This window comes from Papilio machaon, chromosome 8, assembly GCF_912999745.1.
Source record: "Papilio machaon chromosome 8, ilPapMach1.1, whole genome shotgun sequence".
Taxonomy (NCBI): domain Eukaryota; kingdom Metazoa; phylum Arthropoda; class Insecta; order Lepidoptera; family Papilionidae; genus Papilio; species Papilio machaon.
Genome location: NC_059993.1, coordinates 6,172,523 through 6,197,413, shown reverse-complemented (window position 1 = coordinate 6,197,413; position 24,891 = coordinate 6,172,523). Strand labels below are relative to the sequence as shown.

General features: G+C 31.0%; 3 protein-coding genes across 3 annotated transcripts; all 3 read right to left on the bottom strand.

Moving 5' to 3' along the window:
* Nucleotides 1-12,912: 12,912 nt before the first annotated feature.
* LOC106717430 (retinol dehydrogenase 12-like) lies at nt 12,913-13,939 on the bottom strand. The gene has a single exon (XM_045678995.1). The coding sequence runs from the start codon at nt 13,893-13,895 to the stop codon at nt 12,915-12,917; it is 981 nt and encodes a 326-aa protein (XP_045534951.1). The 5' UTR covers nt 13,896-13,939; the 3' UTR covers nt 12,913-12,914.
* Nucleotides 13,940-15,377: 1,438 nt separating this feature from the next.
* LOC106717420 (retinol dehydrogenase 13-like) lies at nt 15,378-16,446 on the bottom strand. Its single transcript, XM_045679020.1, has one exon. It carries the CDS (start codon nt 16,402-16,404, stop codon nt 15,442-15,444), a length of 963 nt encoding a protein of 320 aa, XP_045534976.1. The 5' UTR covers nt 16,405-16,446; the 3' UTR covers nt 15,378-15,441.
* Nucleotides 16,447-20,443: 3,997 nt separating this feature from the next.
* Nucleotides 20,444-21,564, bottom strand: LOC106717429 (retinol dehydrogenase 11-like). Its single transcript, XM_045679003.1, has one exon. The coding sequence runs from the start codon at nt 21,536-21,538 to the stop codon at nt 20,573-20,575; it is 966 nt and encodes a 321-aa protein (XP_045534959.1). The 5' UTR covers nt 21,539-21,564; the 3' UTR covers nt 20,444-20,572.
* Between the last annotated feature and the right edge of the window lie 3,327 nt (nt 21,565-24,891).

Here is a 24,891-nt window from a genome sequence, read left to right as displayed (position 1 = left end):
AGTTTAATAGCGTTAACCATGGCAGATTGAATTTTTGCTAACGTCCGTAACTTTCTTAGATAAAGGAAAGAAATCGGAGAAAACTTTTATGTCTAAAGTTTAATTTTATTTTTCTTCAAACATTGTGACGAAATTCTTTCATGTTATGCTCTTTTGGGTTAGAAGTTGCTTTTGGCATTGTTATTTTATAAAATTAATTAAAAAACAGTGTGATTTTTTGTTCAAATTGGAATATTATTTAACATAGAATAATTCAAGAACTATGAACCAGTTCGATTTTGACTCGACTGCGGTCCTTTCTTCTTTTCTTAATTCTTAAAATAGATCATTTGTTAAGCCATGTTATCATAATCTCAGGATACCTCACAACACGAGAATCGGTAACATTCACCAAACGTAGAACTTAGACGATTACCATTATTACAGTGTAGCAGTAACAGCTGTGCAATGTTAATGGAAGCTTAAACGCTTCTATAACTATAAGCAAATAGTTGACCCTGCTGAGTATCGCTCGTTAATTTTACATCTGTATTGTTTAGACTATGGTCTAAACAATTAAATACTCTGTTGGTCTATGTTTACCGAAATTGCATATGTTGGGCTTAAAATTGTAATAGAGAATGTAGAAACAATGTTTTCTAAACTGAATGTATGTATTTGCAAGCTTAATATAAATACATACATTGATAATAAAGTCTGATATGCAGTTAGCATTTTTTTAAAACTGAGATATCTTTCTCTTTGTACTGCCAAGTGTCAAACCACATTTGGTTAACCTATTAAAACCTTGGCAAGCAATAGATCCATGTTTGCTTGTCAAAGCTACTTATAATTAAGATTTTTGCATTGCAATAATAATTAATCTTCGGATCGCTTAAGAATCCGATGCTGCAGGAATAGATGTCTGTTATTACGTATTTACATAACAGTGCTTTTCATTTAGTGTTTAATGTCTGCTTTTCAAGATATCTTCAGTTTATTTATATAAATAAGACGGTAGAAAGTATGCAGACGCTTTGCTAGTGAGATATTCGTGTTTGTAGAAGCGTAAGATAGTTCTATGAGACGTAGCGATGTGCCGCTTCCGCTTCTCTATCGATTTGCGTATACTTTAATAAATAGTTGCAAAAGATCTAGCTGTGCTGTTGGCAGGTGAAGGCAGCTGCTTCACTGAGCAAACACCTACACTATTTTTTGTTTAGTTAAGAGAGGAATCGTTTTGTTGTATAATTGCACAAAGTCGCGGTCGTTACCATTATCATTTATTTATGTATCAACAATCAGACTGTTTCACTCCACTGCTGATTATAGACGGAAATAACTAATAATTTGGTATAAGTATATGGATTGTTTAGAGTAGAAATTTTAGGAAGGTAATTAAGTTTATTGAATCTAATAAAATATCTCGAATTTCAATTTAATAAACAAAACCTTGTGTCATGAAGATTATAAGCATATAAAAAAAGTTTGTCTTATTAATTTAATAACTATGTTTATAAATTCGTATTTAACGAGCGATGGTTACAATTATGCAAAAATATTATTTTTAATTATGAAAATCCACTTCTAATTTCCTCCTTTTTAATTTAATACGTGCTAAAAGTTCACGTGCTATAAAATGTCAAGCACGTATCAGAAATCCTGCAAACGCCAGGCGGTAAGTGCGAGTAATTCACTCTTGCGTACGTCTAAGTACGGAAGGGGTCACTGTAAGCTGAGTATTTACTTTTTACCTTAATAAATTAAAGACGTCATTATTTTAAGCGGAGCACGTTCACGGGGCATCGTTGAAAGGATCTTTTGTTCGTGTGGAACACTTGGGGCGAGTCAATCGGGTAGCGGTCGAGTTGGCCTTTGAACGTTTGCAAATTAATGAGTTCTAAGTACAGCGGATATACTTAGATTTATATTATGCTTCTCTTGGCAATGCATGCATTGCGTATTCGCACTTCTATGTTATTACTTTTGAATTTCTATTGTTTTAACATGTTTCAATTGTGCGCATTTTGATTCAATCAAAAAGTTAGGCAATATTATGATTCAAATCAAATAAAAAAAAAACAAAATATAAAATATTGTGGTGTTTTTATGAAGAGAAAGTTTTGAAAAACTTTTCGTCATCGGTTTAGAATGTTTTCAAATACGTAAATAATAAAATAAAATAAAACGGAGACGAAGCAAAATGGACGTGGATTTTAAGATAGATAAGTACAAGGTTTTGGTAAAATTTGCTTGGTTTTGCAAAAAACATATTTTATCTATGGTTTAGGTTACATCTGTTTTTTAGCATGCAATATCAAACCAAATGACACAGATAATAAAATAACGGTTATATTTATGAATGCATAATTTCTTCATCGTGTGAAAGTCGTTGCGACGTATCGACCCTCTTTAGAATATAAAGCGATAATCCTACACTACAATTAAAGTTCAGTTAGGATTGCGCATGTTCCCACCGGGCGAGATTTCTCCCCTAGCGCAAGTAAAGGTAAATACAGATAGAAGGCAAGACGTTCAAGGGGTCGATAGGACAAAGAAAAGGGAACTATTGTGTTCGCTTTACGCAACGACGTGGAGTCCACACGTGCGCTCGCGCTCCCACGGTGCGCCCTGGAGGGAATTCAGGACCCATATATAAGCGGGCAAAGTCCCGTAGACCATCACTTTCGAAATAACACGGCTCCGGTGAACATCAACGGGGGACCGGCTCGGGTCCCCCGTTGAGCTTTGTGAAACTTAAATTACAACTCACGTACAAACTTTACTGTACTCGTTAATAGTTGTCAATTAAAAAGTTCGAGTCTCTAGTGAAGTTAATTAATGTTTAAGCAACGAGAAAGCGGGTCTGTGAAAAACAGTTTCAAAAGATACTATTTCCCGAACGTCGAGATCTCTCGCTAATGTTTATGGGTAAGTTAAATTTAACTAGTGTTGTGCACACTTCAACTTTTGTTCTATTCCAGTTTGCCTTGTAATTTGTATGTTTATTTAATTAATGATTTTTTTCCTTCCAGTTACTAAACATGATTGAAATCGGAGGATTACACTGCGAAGACTATTCCTTGTTGAATAGAAAATGATCAGTGATTCAGCTACAATATGTAAGGAGAGCTATATTATACATTTCATCTATGAAGAAGCTCCAATAAGAGGTATTTGGAACAATATTTCTTCTAGATAATCCCAAAGATAGTGTAGATACGGTAGGCTAGGATAGTTTAGGGCTTGTGTTCGTGTATTTTAGGAATAGGAATTCATTTAGTGACCTAAATGTGTTCATGGTTTTTATTATTGCTTAGTACATCATTTTATAATAATAGAAGTATGTTAAATAAATAAAGAATAAATACGTTTACTTGTAAAGTACACAGTCAATACTTGTTCAATGCTTTGCAGACGTTCTTCAGTTTTCGATCAAGAGTGCCTTAATGTACGGCGTTGTTTGTTAAAAGTTCTTGAGTTACCTTTCACGTTCTCGTTTAATCTTGTTACGCTTGTTCCGAGTTGGATGTAATTTTGTTATAGTTACTTGCATCCCATTCTATTTTTTTTTAATTAAATCACGTTAAATCTTTTGTTGGAAATCTGAGTTGAGTGTAACAAGAGTTTGTACATTGTTTTTAGTTTTTCTAAAGCATCAAGCTTGCGTTAAGTTTGTACCATTGAGTTGTTTACTTAACTAAAATTACTTTCAGTTGTTTATGTTTTGGCAGTTAATGTTTTTGTTTGAATTCGTTGATTTTTAGTTTCGATCTCCCAGCATAATAACATTGTATTAAAATTTAATCAATTATAACATCAAAGTATATTGCAAAATAAATCTCAATATAATTAGGAAAATATTTTGGCTCACAACATTGTTTTAATAAGTCCACTTTTTATAATTGGGTATTAACTTATACCCACAGAATTATTTCCAATTGATAACTTGATTATAATTGATTAAAATTGTTTACTTGGTTTTGTTAAACTTGTTTCATACACAAACTCATAATCAGCTGGTCTGATATTGATATCGTTTAAGTTTGAATATGTTATTGTTAATTCATTGCAGTTTGTTTTTTTTTTGTTTGTAAATAATATTGTTTTGATTATTTTCTGAACTTTCTTGTAAATTCAAAAGTTCATTTTAATCCCTATGATGTTCAAGAAAAATAGTTAAAGTTCTTTTTTTAAATAGTTGAATTTTTGTTTTGTTAATATTTCAGTTGACACGACACAATGTTAATAGTAATGAGTTATCAGTTTTTGCTGCTTTTTGTTAAATTAAGTTTGATTGTTTGCACTTTAAATGTTAATCTCTAAACAAAAGATGTTCATCTTCGTTGCTGTTAAAAGTTGAATTTTTGTTTTGTTACTAAACTAATCAGGACGCAATCGAATAATTCGATAACCGGCCATTGTTAATGTTAACTTAATTGATTCGAAGTTAAGTTTTTGTTTTGTTGTTCATCCACCGATTGTTTCTGATAACTTAAATAAGTACTCCAGCACAATTAGTTGGGGCTCACTCTCTGCGATACAAATAAGAAAGTTGTAAGTTACTCCATAAACATTTGCTAACATTCGTACCGATCACATCGTGCCTTAATCTCACGAAGTGCCTGAATTGTTTCTCCTATGCTTTTGTTTGTTTCGCCTTCTGTTACGGTTCTGTATAGAATCTTAATAGGATGCTTTTTGTTGTATGAATATTGTGTGCACGCTCGTACGTATTTTTCGTATAGATTGGGTTCCAAAATCCTTTTTAAATACAGTAAAGAAATGTCACACATTAATTTTCATGTTTAAACATCATAATAATTATTGTTAGTCTGAAATAACGAGTCAAAACTTTTATAAAATAGATTGAAATCAAAACCATTCGAATAATTGAAATCGGAGAAAACAATGCGTATATAGTATACATTGTTTTAACATTGTTAATTTCGTTAACGTTGGTTGTTATAATTTCATCATTTGTGAGCGACGAGTTATGCACACATTAATTCATAATAACTATAGTTTAATATTGTAACTATTTTCTCCTCCATTTTTTTAAATACTACAATTATGTACAAGGTATTATGTATATATAGTAAATGAATTCTGACATACATAGTTTATAATATTCTTAATATATCTGTAGAAATGATTAAACATTTACAGTGATTAAGAAAATTTGCCAAGGGGATAAAATAGTTACAAGTTATGCGTTAATTGTTATTGTTAAGTTGTAGATTCGACTGGCGATACATATTGTTATCTGTCTTTTTTCAAAGGAATGAGGGAGATAAGAATGTTTTTGTTCTTTCGTCAGCGAAAATTTACGTTATCAAAAGCTTAATGGTTGTGTTGTTAATCTATTACTTTGTTTATGTTAAATAATTTTTAAGTATTGATTTGTTGTTATGTTTTAATGTTACGTTATTGTTGAATTTAAATTTGGCTTTGTTTGTTAGTTTTATGTTGAGTTTTAGTTTTAACTTTGGATTGTTAATTGTTCTGCCGACATTAAGGCCACACTGTAAAATACAATAGTGATGTCACCGTAAAATTGTGTAGTTATAAAACATAGTTAAGTGTTTACATTAAGTTAAAACAAAAGCTTTGTATAAAATTAACAAATAGGTATACGATAGGTATGTAAGTGAGAATAATGTGTGTGAAGATTGTGTGAAATAAAGCCGATGAAATCATAATTTGTTTTTCATTGTTAACCTTTTCTTTTATAGTATACGAGACAATTGAACACCTGACATCGATACATAGACACAAAACAAAGTACTAGATGATAGTGTATCTTATTATTAATTATCTATTTAATTGGAGCTACTTTGAGTTAATTTTCGGTGGAACAATTCAAGTTTGTATTTGATGCAATTTGCTTTTTAATTTGGCATCTCTCAATTGTGCACCAAATCGGAGCGCTTCTCGTTTTATATAAGACTAGTTGTCGCACGCGACACCGCTCGCGTTGCTTTAAAAAAAAAAAAAATAAGTACCTACGTGTTCTTCCAGACAAACCGGGATCCGTTCAACCGTTCTGGAGATACATTCAAACAAACATCCATCCATCCATCCAAACATTCGCATTTATAATATTAGTAAGATTGCTAATATTCGTCACATTCATATTTTATACTCATTCTTTCTCTCAGATTTTCTTTCCTATCTGGAGTAGATACCCATTTGTTCAAGAAATTCGTACACAATCTGTTTTTTACTTTAATTAGCAATAACATAGAACTGGCACGTGTGTAAAATAAAGCTTATAAAAACCTAATTTCGCTGTTTGAATTTAATAAACATTTTGTCGGTCGCGAGAGCTTTAATGCGGTTTGGATTGAATAAAAAGTTAATCTGGCCGGAAACGGTTGGAGGCTGTCCAACCGCGCTGTTATCCGCCGGCGAAATACTGCTGGTGTGTGTTCATATGCGCGGTTACGAAACAGCATCTCCGACCCGGCGGAGCGCCCGGCGCCCCGGCCCGCTCGGATACGGAGATAGTGTAATGAAGATAGTTTTAGGAACGGAAAACAAGAACTTCACTGCATCCAATCTCTCCGCTTACGCTCTTCTTAATTGCTTAACTTTAACTAATACCTCCTACCATGTCGTGGAATTCGTTTAACTTTACGCATACTTCATTCGGAGCAAAGTAAGCGTTGAATTTACTTTAGAACTTTATATCGTATCGTTAATTATTTCGATAAATATCTTAATCTACGACATACTAAAATTTATTACCTATATCTTAATTACCACGTCTAATTACCAGCAATGTCAATGTCGATAACATTTATTAGAATTAATATTTAAAAAAAAATAGTTCTGGCTGTTTCCAACATGAATAAACTTACTTATTTAAAAAATCAGTGGAAGCAATAGATGGCGTTTAAACTTAGTTTACCTATTTGGTCCATGTTGTCATAGATTTTATGCAAAATTCAAGAACTAAAACACAAATCACATGATGTTATTTATGGCGTATTATATAAAGTACCGTCTGATAAAAAACCTATCAATAAAAATAAAACAAATCAATACATAGGGTCCATGTGGTAAAGAAAAATTGTGGCTAATGACAGTTATCGAAGAGACACGATTATCTGAAAAAATAAACAATACAACTACAATAAAAGAAGCTGTTCATGAATTTATAGTTATAATGGTTTTGAAGTCGAATATCTAGGTCAGTGTAAATCGCAATAACAACTTAAGATATTGAATTCAGTTTCTTAAAGTTACGAGATAGTAACCGAAGCGGACAATTTATCAAGGCGTAAAAAAAATTGTCGAATAAGTCAATTTTCTTATAAATTTATTGATGGCTGACTGAACAATTTAAATAAAGAGTAAATACTGTACAAATTTTGTTCACCTTAAAAATAACGACAAAAAAATAATTACAACAATTTAATATTACGCTTCACCCTTTACACAAAAAATATTAAGATTGATAACTAAACAGTAAAAAAAGATGGTTTGTAAATGAAATATTTTGATATTAATTGTACGTAATGCTAACTTTCTTTGGGTGCTTAACGACGACCCAAAAAAGATATTGTCATAAATGATAAATCATGGAAAGGATCATTCTCTGAGTTTTATCCGGAACAATAAGCAAAGCTTTGAGCAATATGGAAATTGTCGACAAACTTTTAAATGTTTCTTAAAGTTATTTCCACTCAGCCAAGCAAAAAAATAATTAACCATTAGAAACTAACCTGCGAAAGAACTCAGGTGAAATAATGATTATAGCAATAATTTGTACAAGATTATAAATGTTCAACTCAAAATTCAGCGTTGGATTTTTCTATTTTTCGCTTCCATAATCCTCTATCCGTCCAAAATTAGATAACTAAGTTTTGATACTTTAGTTTTCGCTGCTCATTTCTGATATGTTTCTAAAATTATTTACACAGGCAGTACGTAGCATTGTTATCATATGTTCACATTTGCGACAAGTCTCTGTTTGCTCTTCCGTTCTTTTCTTAATATTCGTCAACTTTTTATGATCCAACTGGATAGATTTTAATTTGATTTTGATTACTTTTATGCATTCATCTGTTTGATTCAGCAGGATGTCCACGTCTCTACAGAATAATACATTGGCGTAGAACATAACCAACGCACTGACATGTAAAGCAATCAGTAATACGAAAAATTTATGAGAATTTTGGTAGGAGGTGAACAACGAAAAATCTTCAGCGAAATTTATGGAATTCCAGAAGCACGAATGTAGATAAGAATCATTCATATTGAGCTAACAAACGATAAATTTTTACATCTTGACGAAAATACTTATCGTCAAATTGACATGATTTAGTCTTCTGCAAAACAAAGAGTACATGTTTTGTTCTGTCAAAGAGAGAAAAGTCTAAAAAGCTTAGTACAGATGATAATATTCCGATTTCGAACTTCGGATAAGAAATACTGAGAAAAATATGATGCCAATAAAAATAGAACACTAACCCATAAAGTGAAAAAACCTACGAAACTGATATCTTGAAATGCAAAAACAATTAAAAAAACATTAAAAAATTCGTTGCCATGGCATCGACCTCCCATGATAGACTTATTATATTTTTGGTCACGCTTTATTTTTCTTGAGAATATTTCGTATCAGTCTATAATTTTTGGAAATAAGATTTAATTAAACATATACACTTAAACGGAAAGGCGTTTATAAAGCGTGTATTTATAACGGCGTATTTTGATAAAACTTATGGTACAATAGATCATTTTAGGTTTGATAGTTTCATAGAAATATGATATTGTTTTAATGAAAGCGCCCATCTTGTTACATCATCGTATACTTAAACCCGCCATTGTCAAACTGAGCGCTTTTATTTTGCTAGTGCAGAATGCTGGCGGTGTCGTATTCTGAACAATAATAACCGTAAAAGCACGAAACAGAATAACTTTTTAATTTCATAAAATGTTATTTCTTAAATCTTTGAAGATTATCTCACTATTCTTATAAGGAATTATTATAGGACGACATTTTAAAATTTATGCATCCATTAATTACCCTTTCAAGATTTCTGGACCTGTAAATGTCGCCGCTCCAACGGCCTTGAGTCAACACCTTCTAGATTTTAAATTGTTTATTGCGCCAAAATTTTGTTCATTTCAGAGAAATCTGGTGGATTTTTTTTAATAAATATTTTTTTTCGAGGAACTTTTTCATATTTTTATATTTACTTAAAAGGAAGTCTAGACTTTTTGAAATTTAATGTAAAATATATTTCTTCCTCACTAAGTAATTGAATGAGTACGCGTGTCGTGAAATATGACTCAACTAGTTGTGCCCGCGACTTCCCGCATGCAATATTGTCTGCGGGTAGCATTTTAAATATTTAGGCTAATTATTTTACTTAAAACTTAGAAAACATCAAAACAAAACATATCATACTTACTAAAGATTCACATAAACTTTACATATTCTCATATAAACTAGCATGAGGATAAAACTTTTAAGAACTTTGAATGTCCTATTTATTTCTATTAAATTAACATTATAAAAAATAAGTTTTAAGAAGTAGTTAAAATGACGATACTTCCATACAACTTTTCATCCCCCCTTTCAACCACTTACAATCCTTTTTTATCCTTTTTCAGGTTTTAGACAGTGTACCAAATTTCATTTAAATCATTTCAGTAGTTTTGACTTGAATACGTGACGTGATGCATTTATGATATTAGTAAGGATTGACAATGAAAATGGCATCAACTGTATCTAATAATTATAATATGTTTTGAATTTCACAACAAAAACATTGTTCAATGAATTTCGGTGGTTGCATTGTGTATGTATAAATTGCTTACTAAGAAGTTGCATCGTCGTCTGCGAGTGCGCTATCCAAGTCCATTGCGTTATATATTTTCAACAGCACACTTTAAGATATATTTGTGTAACATTTGGCAATATTTCATAGCGTACAAAGTTTGGAACACAAAAGACAAGATTCTAAGCCAACATCAAAGTGATTTATGATATCTTATCTTAAGCTCGCAAGTTAAGCTTTTACCATTTCATATGATACAGTTTTGTTGTGCTTTTTATAGAACATACTAGCAGTTGACCGCGACTTCGTCCGCGCAGGATTAAAAAAATATAGCCTATGACGACTGTGGATTATGTATCTTTGTGTATGTAACTGTGTAAGAATTTTTAAGTCGCTTCAGCAGTTATATAGGTAATATTGTAAAGATATAGCTGACTACGAATTGAATAGTTGTGGTATATGCAGTTATTATAAGTTGTTTTTCTTTTAAAGTGATTTCGTATTTTTGCATATAAACGAATAATTTAATATTGTTATACGATTTGGAATTGTAAGTACTCAAGCCGGTTGTAATTTGTTATTACCATATAAAGAGGCTCGAATCCAAACTAATTTAAAACCGGTTGCGATACTATAGTTTTTTTACGGACAACAAGTTATCTTCTTTTGTATACGTATCGGTAGAATTCGTTACTCGAATTTTATTTATAATGTACTTTTTAAATTTAAATTCAATGAATATTAACAAAGTTTAACAAATTTGAATAAGTGAAAACGAAATCATATTACATATAGAGTATAACAAACAGAAGTTAATTCAAAGTTTAAATTGTTTTATATGCAGAGGAATTTCTCACAAACAGTATATCGTGTATAACGAAAGTGAGTTGAAAAGTTTCGTATGGAAATAGAATGAAGCCAATTTTCTCTGCTATATGTTTGACTTCTTTATATTATATGAATTGTTATAATGAATATAAGATATTTTAGAGGACCATTTAACTGTGTGACAATGAGCTTTTATGTTAATAGGTTTTATTGATTCAAAACAAGAGAAATAGTCAACTGTTTAAAAGACGTTTAGGTTTTTTGCTGAATTTAAACGAAAGTTTACAATATTTAATATTAAGAGAGATCACAAAAAGTACGCAGGTGATAGTATCAAATTTTTCGATTTGAAAACAAATTGAAACTCAAGTGCTTTGCGGTCTTTCTATATTCTATGTATAGAGAACGTATTGAGAAATATAACTTTAAGCATAGTTAAAGTTGTTGGACTATCAAAGAAATTCAATTACTGAGATTGAAAAGAATATTTTACTACTAACGGGTTTCTTTAAGGGGAAAAGGTTTCTTTCAAACGAGTAATTGAATCTCTAAAAGATTTCTAAGCACAGCTTCCGTAGCTGCACAATTTGGTTTTCACTCCCGTTTCCCGCGACGGAATAAATTCGTCAAGAAGGCAAATAGTTATTTAGTTCTCGATAAAGAGTTTTGAATTAAAATATAATACATTAAACCAACAAATATGGTGCTTAAAGAGGGCTTGCGAAGACTTCTACTTTGTCATAATTTAAAAAAATATAACTTTTAGGGATACACATCTTATTGGTGTCATAATTTTTAAAAAATTAATACTGCTTAATTAATAAATTACTGGGCCAAAGTCATATCTAAAAGAGTAATGGTTTATTAGTAAAGTGTACTACAAAAGTGTTCACATTGTGATATAGTACTCTCTTAGATCCTCCTGGTAATATAATATTTACAGCAAAGAAAGTTAAAAAAGCGTATTTTAATATAACGTGACGTATTTACTGTGAAGAATGCAAAAGTTAGTGGTGATTATTTAACTTTATTTAGTTATTTCTGAGCCTGATATTGTAAAAGAATAATGATTCCACCTTTAAAGATAAAATGTTACGTCAACAATATTCTACTTACGTAGTTGATGTCATCAATGTCTTAACCATATGAGGAAAAAATACGCACGAGATTTATAATAATTAATTAATATTGTACATTGCAACATATTTACAACCAATTAAATTTGTATCAAATTTGTAAAACCAAATAAAGGACCAGTTATATGTTGTCAATATTCGTCGTAAATAAAAAAATGTTAATGTTTAAGGTTAAAACTTTAAGGTTTGTAAAACCTTGTGTGCCGACCTTACGTGAGTGGGAAAAGGCCATAGAGATGATGATGTTAATGTTATATTTTTATGTTGTTGTACTTGTAGTATGCCAAAGGTATTATTTTGAGTAATATTGAATTTAGTATTATTTTACTGAGAAGCTCATTTATACATATTAATAAAATTAGAGTGTTTGTATGTTATGTTAAAAAGTCACATTTCGTACACATTATGTTAATGCGTAATAGATAATGAAAAACCAATTTTAAAATATATGACTGTCTGCCCGTCGGGTAATCTCAAGTGTGTAAAAAAATTGTCTCACAGAAATGTTGTCTTAACTATTTTTGGGTGATGGTGTTTCTCATGTTTCGTTATACCCAAGAAAAGATGGCAAAAATCCTTATTCTGATATCTGTGTTCTATCGGGTTCAGTATTAGATCTCTTGGAATCGGTTTAAATACCAAAACTGTTTATTCTAATGATTATCAATTCAAACACGTTCTAGTAACTATATTTATTATTATTTATTTATAATACAGTGAACCTTGGAAATACAACTATATCCCACAAAATTATCTAAAATAATTTGACTGTAGGATCAAAAAAGGAAATATAGGAAGGGAAGAAAAATATACAAAAGTTGTTGTTTTTTTATCATTTAATGTAATAAAAAATAAGAATACATTATTTGTCAATGTTTATTAAAAGTAACATGTAATTAAGAAGTTGTTATTGCTTTTCAAAAACATTTTAACGGCATTTAAAAAAATTGCCAATTATTGCGTAGATTAAAAAAATAAGTCAAAACAAAGACATTGGAATGAAGACATTTTGATTTTATTGGCAATATAATAAAATGGTATGATATATATATATATATATGACAAAAAAAATGTAACAAAACTTTTCTCGTTTTAATAAATCCCTTTGCTTGGCGAATTTATTTAAGTTTATGTTTATAACTCTACATTTTTGTTTTCACAAATATTGTTCACAATGTTACAGATGATATGTTTTGAGACCGACATACTTCTCTGACAATTCCCAAAGTTTATGTGCTAACTCCAGATCATATCCATTTCTCTTTACAGTTTTCTTAACGCGACAATCCACAAAGTATTTTCCCGATATTTCATCGACTTCAGGCGAAACAGCCAGATATATTGACGTTTGTGCACCTTCCCAAGCGGACTTAGTAAAAAGTTTTACCAGTGGTAATATCAATTGAAAACCGAAAACATTAATGTCGTAAAGTATATCTGTCCTTACTAAACCTGGATGTAAACTATTTGCTGTTACTCCTGTATCTTTAAGTCGATGACTTAATTCCACTGCCATGAGAATGTTGCAAAGTTTTGACATTCCATACAAATTTATCTTTTGATATGACTTCTCGTTTTCTTTTTCAGCATTTAAATTATCTAGATCCATTTCACATTTCGCGTATGCTATCGAAGAAACGTTAATAATACGACTTGGTGCCGACGATTTTAATAGTGGTAATAGCAAAGATGTCAAGAGAAACGGCCCGAAATGATTTACTTGCGTTCCTAATAATAATCCGTCTTCCGTTTTAACATTTTCCGATGCAAATACTCCAGCGTTATTGATAAGTATGTGAAGGCGATTTTCGGTTTTTAAGAAATCATCAGCAAATTTTTTGACAGATTTTAATGATGCCAAATCTAGGTTCCGGTAATGGACGTCGTTGTTACCAGTTGCCTTGATGATGCTGTCTCTGGCGGATATACCTCGAACCTCGTTCCTACAGGCGATTATAACACGAGCCCCTCTATCTGCTAAATCTTTTGCTGTTTCATATCCGATTCCAGCATTGCCTCCAGTCACAATAACCACTTTTCCTACTAAATGTCGGCTACTTTTACATATACCAAGAGTTAGTCTATTATATGAGTATGCCCATGTCACTAAAAGAAATATTAAAATCACAAAAATAACAAGTAATAACATTAGTAACATGATTTCGCGTCGACAGCGAGTCGCTAACTATTGATGATACATATATTTTCCGCTTGAGTTCTAATTCATGCCAATGAAACAGCACATATTTCATAACTGTAGTTGCTATTCGAGGTATTTGAGTAAGTAATCAAATAGTGGAATTTTGTTACAAAACATTAGGTAATATTAATATTTAAAGGTTTAAAAATGTATACATGTTAATTGTAATGCTTAGTTGATTTTTTTACTAACTTATAAAATAAAAAGTTGCTTACGATATCATTAATCAATATTAATATTGTGCGAATATTAAAATATTTTTTCTAGTTTATTAGAAACTAGCTTTTACCCGCGACTCTGTCCGCGCGGAATAAAAATAGAGAACGGGGTAAAAATTATCCTATGTCCTTTTCCTAGTTCTAAGCTACCTGCCTACCAATTTTCAGTCAAATCGATTCAGCCGTTCTTGAGTTATAAATAGGGTAACTAACACGACTTTCTTTTACGAGTATATATCGACGCTGGAAAGCGTAAACGCTGTAACCCCGAAAGTATGAACTTTACAGGAGAGCCAAAAATGATAACTCGTGAGCTGATACGCCTACAAGCATGCGGTATTTAGCAATGTTGTGTACTAACTATAATAAAATCATTATTATAACTATAATAATGATTTTATTATAGTTAGTACACATTACACATATACATTACACATAGTGTGTGCTAACCTATAATAAAATCATTATCGTTTGATAATGGTTGAAATTATTAATGTGTGAAAAACATATTCGCGATTTCAAGGGTTACAGCGTTTATGCTTTCCAGCGTCGATATATAGATATAGGTGATAAATTTAACGTTAAATACGAGTAGAACAGTCTTACGAGCAGTTTGTCACTGTTGTCATGTATATTCACTTTTGTCGGAAGTGGTACTAAAATTAAAAATTATTTTGGTGTGTATGTTTGTTATCCTTTATTTTTGAACTTAATTAGATAATAAGCAAAATTATAATTCACTTAATTAGTTAATTATGATATATTTTAGTATAATTTCATATTATAATTATTAATTTTAAATTTATAAATGTCCTCATTATTGTCTCTTACTTTTATTGTTCATTCGAAGCTTAGTAATTGCCTTGGCTTGAGCCTTGTTTGTCAAAGAATAATACAAGATTTAGTCATCTATAAGTTATTTGTAACTGTATTATTATAATATATGAGAAAGAATAAGATTGTATCTCAAACGGACAAAACACTTTTTTTTATTTTATACACTAAAATCTGAGAAAAATACTGTATTATCTCGTCTGAACAAAAATTACAATTTGACCAACAATGAATACAGAAATAAATAAGAAATATTCTGATCTTCAGTAACTTCATAATTTTAGCGAAAAACTTCGCCCGTTAATTTAATTATGCAATACACGATTTATGAAGATTGCTAATAATGTCGATTATTTTGAATTTAATGTTATTAAGAAATTTTGTAATGAATTATACTTGTACAAAGCAAAATTTATATCAAAACAATCACAAACACTTTACAAAATCACAATTTACAGCCCAACGAGTTTCTCTGTTATTATCCACAATTTTTGTGCTAATTCCGTATCTTTTGCCTGCCGACTAAGTGCACTCGATTCACGGCAATCTCGGAAATATTTTCCAGTCACGTCGGCAACTTCTGGCGACACTGCTAAGTATACGCTTGTCTGTGCCGCTTCCCACTTTGTTTTCCAAAACAGTTTTAACCATGGTAGAGAATACGCAATTAATGCTATATTGGTATTTCCTGACATTTCAGTTAAGGAAACTCCAGGGTGTAAACAATTAGCAGTCACCCCGGTTCCTTTTAACCTTCGACCTAATTCGTGTGTTATAAGAATTAAGCAAAGTTTCGAATTTGCGTAAACCTTTTCTCTTTTATATGTTTCTGGAGATTCCTTTTCCATATTAAGATTTTGAAGATCTATTGTACCGAAATAGCTTAACATCGATGATACGTTGATTATGCGACTGGGTTTGGATGATTTCAGTAGAGGTAGCAGTAGATTAGTTAGAAGAAATGGTCCGAAGTAATTGACTTGCATTCCAAGCAACAAACCATCTTCAGTTTTGACATTTTCTGAACCGAACACACCAGCGTTATTAATAAGAATATCTAGACGTTTCTCTTGAGTAATGATTTCTGCTGCGAATTTCTTTATAGATTTAAAAGAAGCAAGATTCAAGTAATGATAGTGGATATTGTTATTTGCTGTTGCTGCAATGATCTCGTTCTTAGCATTGATTCCTCGTTTGTCGTCTATGTCAGTTATAATAACTCTGGCACCTCTTTCTGCAAGATCTTTTGCTGTTTCGAACCCAATTCCCGTGCAGCCGCCTGTTATCACCGCTACTTTTCCAACTAAATGATTCTTGCATTTGCAAATACCGACTGATAATTTGCAATACGTCCACAGAACAAATACAAAAATGATTAGTATCAAATTGAATGCAAAATAATATTCGATATACATGTTTATCTCAAAAGTTTTTAATCCTACGTAACTTGTTGCAGTGAATGTCTTTAATATACTGAAGAGACATTCCCATAGCTCGAATTGCTTTTATGCTAACCGAATGTTTTTTAAAGTGGGGGTTTTTAACAGGTGATTGGGTACAATTTAAATTATAACACGAGTATAAACAAAGATGTCTTTTATTTTATTGTACTGTTTACCTTATGTCTCATTTTTTGAAATAACTTTTAGGCAATACATTATAGCATAACTGAATTTAATAATGTTTTGTTTAGTCTATAAATTATTTTTATCACTATGAGTTATATTCTGGGGCGAAGCCCAAGCTACATGTACGTAAGGGAAGAACAAAGATGGTGAACGTGGAAAAGGATAGATAGAGAAAAACAATAAGTAGTAGAAATAACGATTCAGCATCACAAAATAGTCTGTCTGTACCATTGTCTTATTTAATATATATTTAGGCTGTGGTTTCAATTTAAGCCTTCACTTGAAATGTGTTTACAAAGTACTTTAAAAGGCTCGAAGATGTTTCTTAGCGATTGTGGAACTGTGTTTGTTTTCGCCTCTCACCGAATTTACGCATAGCAAGAACCCTGAGTGATAGAACGTGACGGAACAAATTTTTTTTTAAACAAATTCAAGTTTATAGAAAAGGTAACCCAGTTGGTGAAAATTGAGGATCTAAAGTATACTATCGAGTGTATTATTTAAATATGCAAAGCCTTATAGCGCCTAAACTATACAATTTAACCGGTAAGTCTGTGTTCTTCCGCTTTACGCATTATTTCCCCATATAATATCATAAAGTGACAACTCGTGATAAAGTGCCGTAGTACCTTTCACTTCATAAATATAGTAGTTGTAGTATTGTTCCTTAATGTATGAATAAAGTAATAAAATATGTTTTTTATCTTTTTCGGAAAATATCGAATCAAAATATCGAGGACAGATAATTATCTGATATTATACCTACACTAATATTGCAATGACTCACGTGTTCTTCGAAATGAGTAAGCAATTAAATAAATTATTAAAATCGATTAAGATTATAATAATTATTTAAGTAATAAAAAAATAATTTCACAGGTTGGACTTCCTGACGTAACAATAATAATAAATGTAAGGGACATTTTTTCGACTGCATTAATAAATGCTGTATTAAAACCAAAAACAAGTAGCTTACCTTCAATTTATACTAACTAATTACTATAGGGATATAAATCAAAAACATAAAACTTTAATAAAAGCTTTAATGCAATTAAGAAATAAAAACACTAGTAATTCAACGAACATGTTAACAACAAACTTTGATTTAACTTTTGAGGAAATGGACTCATAAATTTATTTCTAAAAGTGTATTTTCGTAAAAACTCATAATCAGTTTGTGCGTTTTATGACATAACGAATTTATGTCATAAATTCTTTAAGAACGTTTTTAACTTAAAATTGTTTTGTATTAGTTACCCTTTAAAACAACGTGTATTGGTGTGTTTTTCAAGCCATAATACATTTAGCAGTCGGCGGAGGTCGTATAATTCTCGCTTGTCGAAGGCAAAGCCGTGGTAATGCTGCAAGAGATAGAATACTTGCCGCAACAGAGAAGAGGGATGTGAAATGCACTTTTAGACTTAGATTCTTAAAATCGTATCAAAACTATTAAATCAATTTAAAATTCTATGTAATAAGAAATTAGTCATTAAATGACAGGTTATAAAATGATTAAAAATCTAATTGCATAATATTTTTTTTTTAACTGAAAATATTTTTTTCTCAATTTAACTTTTGGATACTAAGATATAATGGTGTGTCCTGACCACTACGCTACCGACGATATGAATAAATGTATAAGTAATTTACAAAGGCGTCGAGAAAACCGACACTTTAGTACTTCTGAAAACCTTTTATTTAATAAATTCAAATTAATGCGATTTACTGCTTTTCTAAGGGCTTTAAAACCATTTAGTGTATTTAATTAACATTTTATTAACGTTTACTCAAATTAGTAGACAATTTGGCTTCATGTTGAGGTAATTTTACTTTTTCTGCAGTTAACGAAATCGTTTTAAGAAATAGCGATTAAAAATGTAATTTAAACATTAAAAATTTACAAATATTAATTTGACTTAGTGTAATTAGGTTCTACATATGTAATCAATATTAATAAAACTTACACACTGGATAATAATTACTATTGTAGTATTTTTTTCCACCTCAACCTCAACCCACCTCATGGTAAGTGTTGATGTAATATAGTAGTATAGTAATATTATATTAACATAAAAGTACAAATATTATGTTCTGCAAGTTACCTTGTATCCCTAAAATAAGTATACAAATATCGAGTTTAGTTTGAAAAATTATAGCGTCACTTGAATTTAACAACGAATGTTATGGTGGCTCAGAATTTTGCAAAATAATCGGATAAAATTAAATGATGAAATAAATAAAATTTTGTAAGTTTGTAACCGTTGTGTAAAATTAAAATAGGGAGTTTTGTGTTAACAAAAACTTTATATGAAAATAGAATTTAAAATTAAAGTTGCCAGTTATACCTGTGACATAAATCGTCTGAAATATTCAGTTTCGAGTTCAATTTTTAACGATAAAATATCATTTCTATTAATTGAAATTTAGAGATACATATCGTGTTAGATCGATAGAGAGCAACTCACCAAATAATCATAGAAATTATTGATGGAGGGATTTTTTAGAATACATTGATCAAATGAAGTATGTTAAAGTATAAAAAAATAATCACTAAGTGATTTTTAATACAAAATATTTACCATCGTCATCATTAGACGTATATTGTAAAATATCACGCTGGTTAAATACATTGTAAGATAATTTGCTGACAATGTTTGAAGGCTCACAAATTGAACTGCGATTGATTGCGAGCTTTAGTACATATAGTACATAGGAAGCAATACTTGTTTACATATACTATATGTTTTCGTTTCTCCTGAGTGATTTAAAGATAACAGAGAGCTACATTGAGTGATTGAACATGTCGACGGTTTTATTTTGCTACAATGTATTTACGGAAGGAAAAAAATACGCGGTTGAATTAGCATTTTCAACGAATGATTGATTCAGTTTGTAACCTCATTCATTCACGTAACGATCGTCTCAGACGTGATTATCATTTAGTATTTTTTATGTTTATTACTTTTTTTTTCTAAATATATTTATAGTTATGACAAATTATTTGTACCAGTTGTTGCAGATATCTATAGTGATTTTATTGGTTTAGCATTAACAAGTGACCGCATATTTAGAAGAAAAGAGAAGAATTTGCTAACGTAAAAACAGGAATACACTGTATTGTTGTTGTTTATACATATATACCATTTTACAGGAAACATTTTACCGGAATTTCTCTGAATTTCGTATCGACACATCGACAAATCTGTATGAGATTTGTGCAGTGCCTCTATCATGCATACAAGTTACTAAGAATCTTGTTAGCACAAAATTCATTTTGACGCATGGTGAAACTAATTCAGGCGGCTGCTATCGAGCCTAAATTTTTTTGATGCGAAATGATTCGAAACATATAATCGACTTATTGGCCGTGAAAGTTCACCGTACGTCAAACAGAAGTTGTTGTTGTTGTGCTTGTAAGTTTCTTAGTTACTTTTAAGCCCGACAGAGGCGCTGGACAAATCTCATACAAATTTGTCGATGCGACTATTTGAAATTCTTGAGCTTCTTGTTGTGTTTCATTTACTATAAGCTTATATCACAGTAGGGAAATATGCATTCAAAAATGTTTTATCAGTTAGCAAACAGTTAGCAAATAAACTGAAGTCTTGTGCTACATTTATCGAAAATCTTAAAAGGTGTGTGAAGATCAACACACCAAATAATCATGACAATGTTTGAGTGAGGGATTGTTTAGGAGTACTTTGATCGAATGGAGTATTTTAAAGAAATCAACAAGCATAATAAGATCATTCCAAAACTACATGTTGCGAGAGTGTCGACATAAAATGTTTTGCCATACAATATATCTACGTATAAAATTGATAAGATAAACCATTAAAGATAAGATTGGATATCAACAAAAAAGGTGTCCCGTCTTTTGAAACATATAAATTTTGTCTATGTCTACTATTATTTTTATTGTTTTAAGGTTAAGCATACAAGTACTTAGAGTATGTTACAAATTTGATTTGAAATTTAGCAGTTTCTCCGATTTTTCCCAAAGTTTCCGAGCCAGTTCGACATCTCGTGCTTGCTCCGTGCTCACATCGACCATTTTACAATCCCTGAAGTATTTACCGCTTACGTTCTCAACTTCTGGCGAAACTGCGAGGTATATGGTGGTTTGTGAACCTTCCCATCGATTTTTCAACAAAGGTCTAGCTAATCGTTTTATAAGGTGTACATATTTAAAATCCATTTCATCTAAAATATCAGTATCGACAACACCCGGATGAAGACTATTAGTTGTCACCTTACTCCCTTTTAATCTTCTGCTTAATTCCAGAGTAAATAAGATATTACAAAGCTTAGATACAGCGTAGACATGATTTTTGCTGAAGGTTTCTTCGGTTTCCTTTTCCATGTTGAGATTATCCAAATTGAGAGTTGCTCGATAATGGGCCATCGAAGAGACATTAATAATGCGACTCGGAGCTGATGATTTGAGCAAAGGAACCAAAAGACAAGTTAACAAAAATGGTGCGAAATGATTTGTTTGCATTCCCAGTAGTAGTCCGTCCTCAGTTCGCTCATTTTGAGATCCGTTCATGCCGGCATTGTTGATGAGTATATCTAGGCATTTCTCATCTCGAATAAATTCCTCGGCGAATTTTTTGACGGAAGTTAAAGAGGCAAGGTCCAGATGTCTATAGTGTACATCATTATTACCTGTCGCAGCGATGATTTTGTCTCTTGCGGCGGTACCGCGACTCTCGTCTCTGCAGGCCAGTATAACACGAGCTCCTCTTTCTGCTAGATCTTTTGCGGTTTCAAATCCGATACCATTATTTCCCCCAGTAACAATAACCACTTTTCCCACTAAATGCTTACTACATTTACAAATACCTGATGTTAACTTTAAATACACATAAAAAATTCCGTACGTGGAAATTATCAGTATCACTAGCGATATTAACAACATGGTGCTTGAAGTACGTTCACTTTGCGAATGAATGATTAGACAGTGTTTTATTATTACGGCAATGACGCCACGAAGTCACAAGTAAATATTTGCTATCTGGTTTATATATTGTTTCTATCATTCAACAGTCTTAGTGAAATATAGGTGAGGCCGGTGAGACATCATTTTTGACTTACCGTGGGTTTCTGAGACTAATCCGTTTCAAACATATCGTTATCTCTGTTTTGTCCAAGATAATGGCAGATATGATGATATTTTTATACAGAGATTTTGGTCTCAGAAACACATGGTTAGTAATTGTAATATCGGCAGATGCTTTATTATTTCAATTCTTTGTGTGAGTTTTTGTTTTCACTAGTAAGTTAATGATTTAGCATGATATTAGCCTTTAAATGTAAAGATAGTACAATATAATTTTGTTTCATTTAATTCCACGCAGCGCATGTAAGTTTGAAGCGAGATAACGTTACATACAATGAATTTTTAAACAACAGGTTTTGAAGGACATTAATTTCAGATATGTGGGTACAGTTTAATAGTTATAATAACGTATAACATGTTAGTGTCCTAAACAACTTCAATTCTTTCTTAAAAATACCTGTTTCTAATTTAATCCGTAGTGTTGTATATATGTATCCGTTTACCATTTTACCGTTTACGTTTACCGTTTACCTCTGTATCGTTTCGTTTATAGGGAGTGCTCGTATCATTAGTACGTACAACGTCAAACAGTGAACGGACACTCCCTCCTCTATACGACACAATTATTATTAAATGATTGACGCCAAAGAAACTCTAGATAATAAGATCAGACGGATATTACAAACAGATATACTACTGGTACTACCTTAGTTGTTAAATTCAACACGCCGAACTGTATTCTAATGTAATAGGACATTTGCTAACAGTTAATCCGTTAAGCAAAATGTTAACTTCGTTAATTAACGATTAACAGATTAACGAGTTAATGCCCACCTTTGCCCATCTCTTTGGCAGACAAGGAATGTACATTCGGCCAAAGAGGTTTCTTCTATTCTTATTAATTCTGGCATACTGGCCACCAAGATCTTTGCCTTTTGTAATAGAAAAAGATAGGTAAAAAAATAGTAGGAGAATGGCGCGAAAACTGTATTAACAAATAAATGTATTCGCGAATAGACTTTTTTGGAATTATTGTAAATGTGTATATAGTGTTAGTATAAATGATTTTAACATCGTAATAAAAGCAGTTTTGGCGGCCGTGCTGGTGTTTTCAATTTATACACATTTTGTATTTGAATCTCTATACTAACACACATTTGTGGAGTAAAACATTAATTCTTTTCATCTTTTATAACCTATCATTTGTTAATCAGTCAGTAACATAATATAATAGTTATAAAATAAAATTTTACTTAACTAACGTACACACATCATCTTTTACACATTCCATCATTTTACACATACAATTTTGCTTGTTTTGGCAAACTTTATTTTGACTTTTTCAAAGTAAATTGAAATATTGTAGGTTCGTGTCGTAGGTATTTTAGTTTGTTTACCGTGGACTACGATAGCCGCTCATACAACCTCTATTCAATTAAATTTTACAGGTTCCTTTTTCAATTGTGATGGGCTTGATTAAATTTTAGAAGTTTTTTTTTTCTATATCATTCTTCCGTTTGACGTTTTAATACATTGAACAAAAAACGGAATATCATGGATTATGCTACCCTTTTACCAGTATTATTATTCGTTATGGATATTTTTTATCCTTTTGAATTCAAAGAAATACGAGAGGTCAAATTTTAAATATCTATCCTAATATTCTTCCAGATATAGGTTACTTTGAAGTTTGAATTTCACAAGATGTTTAAAATTTTGTTTTAAAATTATTCGAAAATGTATAATAAAAATTAAATTTGTAATTTCACTGAAAGTCTGTACTTATCTTATTAATATGATACATGCGAAAGTTTAGTTGGATGGATGATAATAGAGAATTTTCTAGGTTTTTTATTCATGATTGATATTTATCATTTTGCTAACAGCTATTAGTTTGAATTGAATTTCAAATACCTTAATTACCCCAAATTTTAATAACAGGGATTGTATCGTTTAAGGTTTTCATTAAAAGACCTCATTACAAGCCGGATTTTGTGAAGGGAACGTTGTTTACCGTGTTTATTAATTCTGTAACCACAATATGGACTTTTCATTGCTATTAAAAATACAATGAGAAATGTGTCAATGAAAGATTCTGCAACTGGTGGATGAAATTAATGTAAATTGAATGTTCTGTTTATGGTTGATTTAATGTTTTGAAAGGAAAACTCGTCCTAACACCATGAGATTCGAAAGACCAAAATGTATTCACTCATTTTTATCTTCAAATTATTAAAGTTCCACCAAACTGTACAATTTTATACCTACATACAAATCCAAGCAATTCCCGCTCGTTCATAGTAAACACTAGCGTCAAAAGCATTGTGTGCATTCTTTGCCAACGTTTCGTGCAATCCGCACTCGCATTGAATAGTACAGTTTCAAATTTAAATATACATATATGTATACACATAGGTATACAGTATATTTATAAAAAAAAACACTAAAATTTTGTACAACAATTGAAAATCCTATGTTTAATTAATTTTTTTTTTATTTAGCATTGATCGATTCGCTGCACTTGATTTCGGAAAGCGAGGCTATCGAAAGATCTGTTTTTGTGTCTGAGTAGTCACTGATTGCCTTGAAGAGACATTTACAGTTTCACTGGGCTTGAGGTGGCCCGGCGCAGATGGCGCTTAGCCTAAACCTCGTTTAAGAGTAACTAGACTCGAAGGCTCCCCTAGGTGCCTCGGCTCGGGCTGTTACTTCGTTGTCGAAAGATGATACGCACTAGCTTAGTTAGCCTCTTAACAACCTCATCACTCTTTTATAATATAAAACTGATGAATACAATTAGTTAAATCCTTTGCTATTTTAATAATAAAGAAGGATTTCAATTTAATTTATTAGATAAAATGAGTATCATAAATATAGACAAGTCTTCTTATATTGATAAATATTATCATGTTTATTTAAATTAATTATTAAAGATTAAAAATACAATTGAATGAAGAAAAAAGTTTGATCATCGAAAAATAAATGTTACTAGATTTCGTTTTCTTCTATTTGTTGAAATTTAATTAAATTCTTGAACTGAAAACTTTTTTTTTTAAATAATGTCCAAATCCAAGCAATTTGTATTAAAGTGGCTTTTTCACTCTTAAAGCGATTGCTTGGATCATATAGAAAATCCAAAGGTTTATATACTGTTATAAACCTTTGGATTTATAAACCTTTGGGTTTAAGAAAAAAAAAAATAGTAAACTCCA

Bases quoted from the DNA above. Each gene is read 5' to 3' on its own strand.
- LOC106717430 (XM_045678995.1), bottom strand. From the start codon at position 13,895: ATGTTACTAATGTTATTACTTGTTATTTTTGTGATTTTAATATTTCTT.
- LOC106717420 (XM_045679020.1), bottom strand. From the start codon at position 16,404: ATGTATATCGAATATTATTTTGCATTCAATTTGATACTAATCATTTTT.
- LOC106717429 (XM_045679003.1), bottom strand. From the start codon at position 21,538: ATGTTGTTAATATCGCTAGTGATACTGATAATTTCCACGTACGGAATT.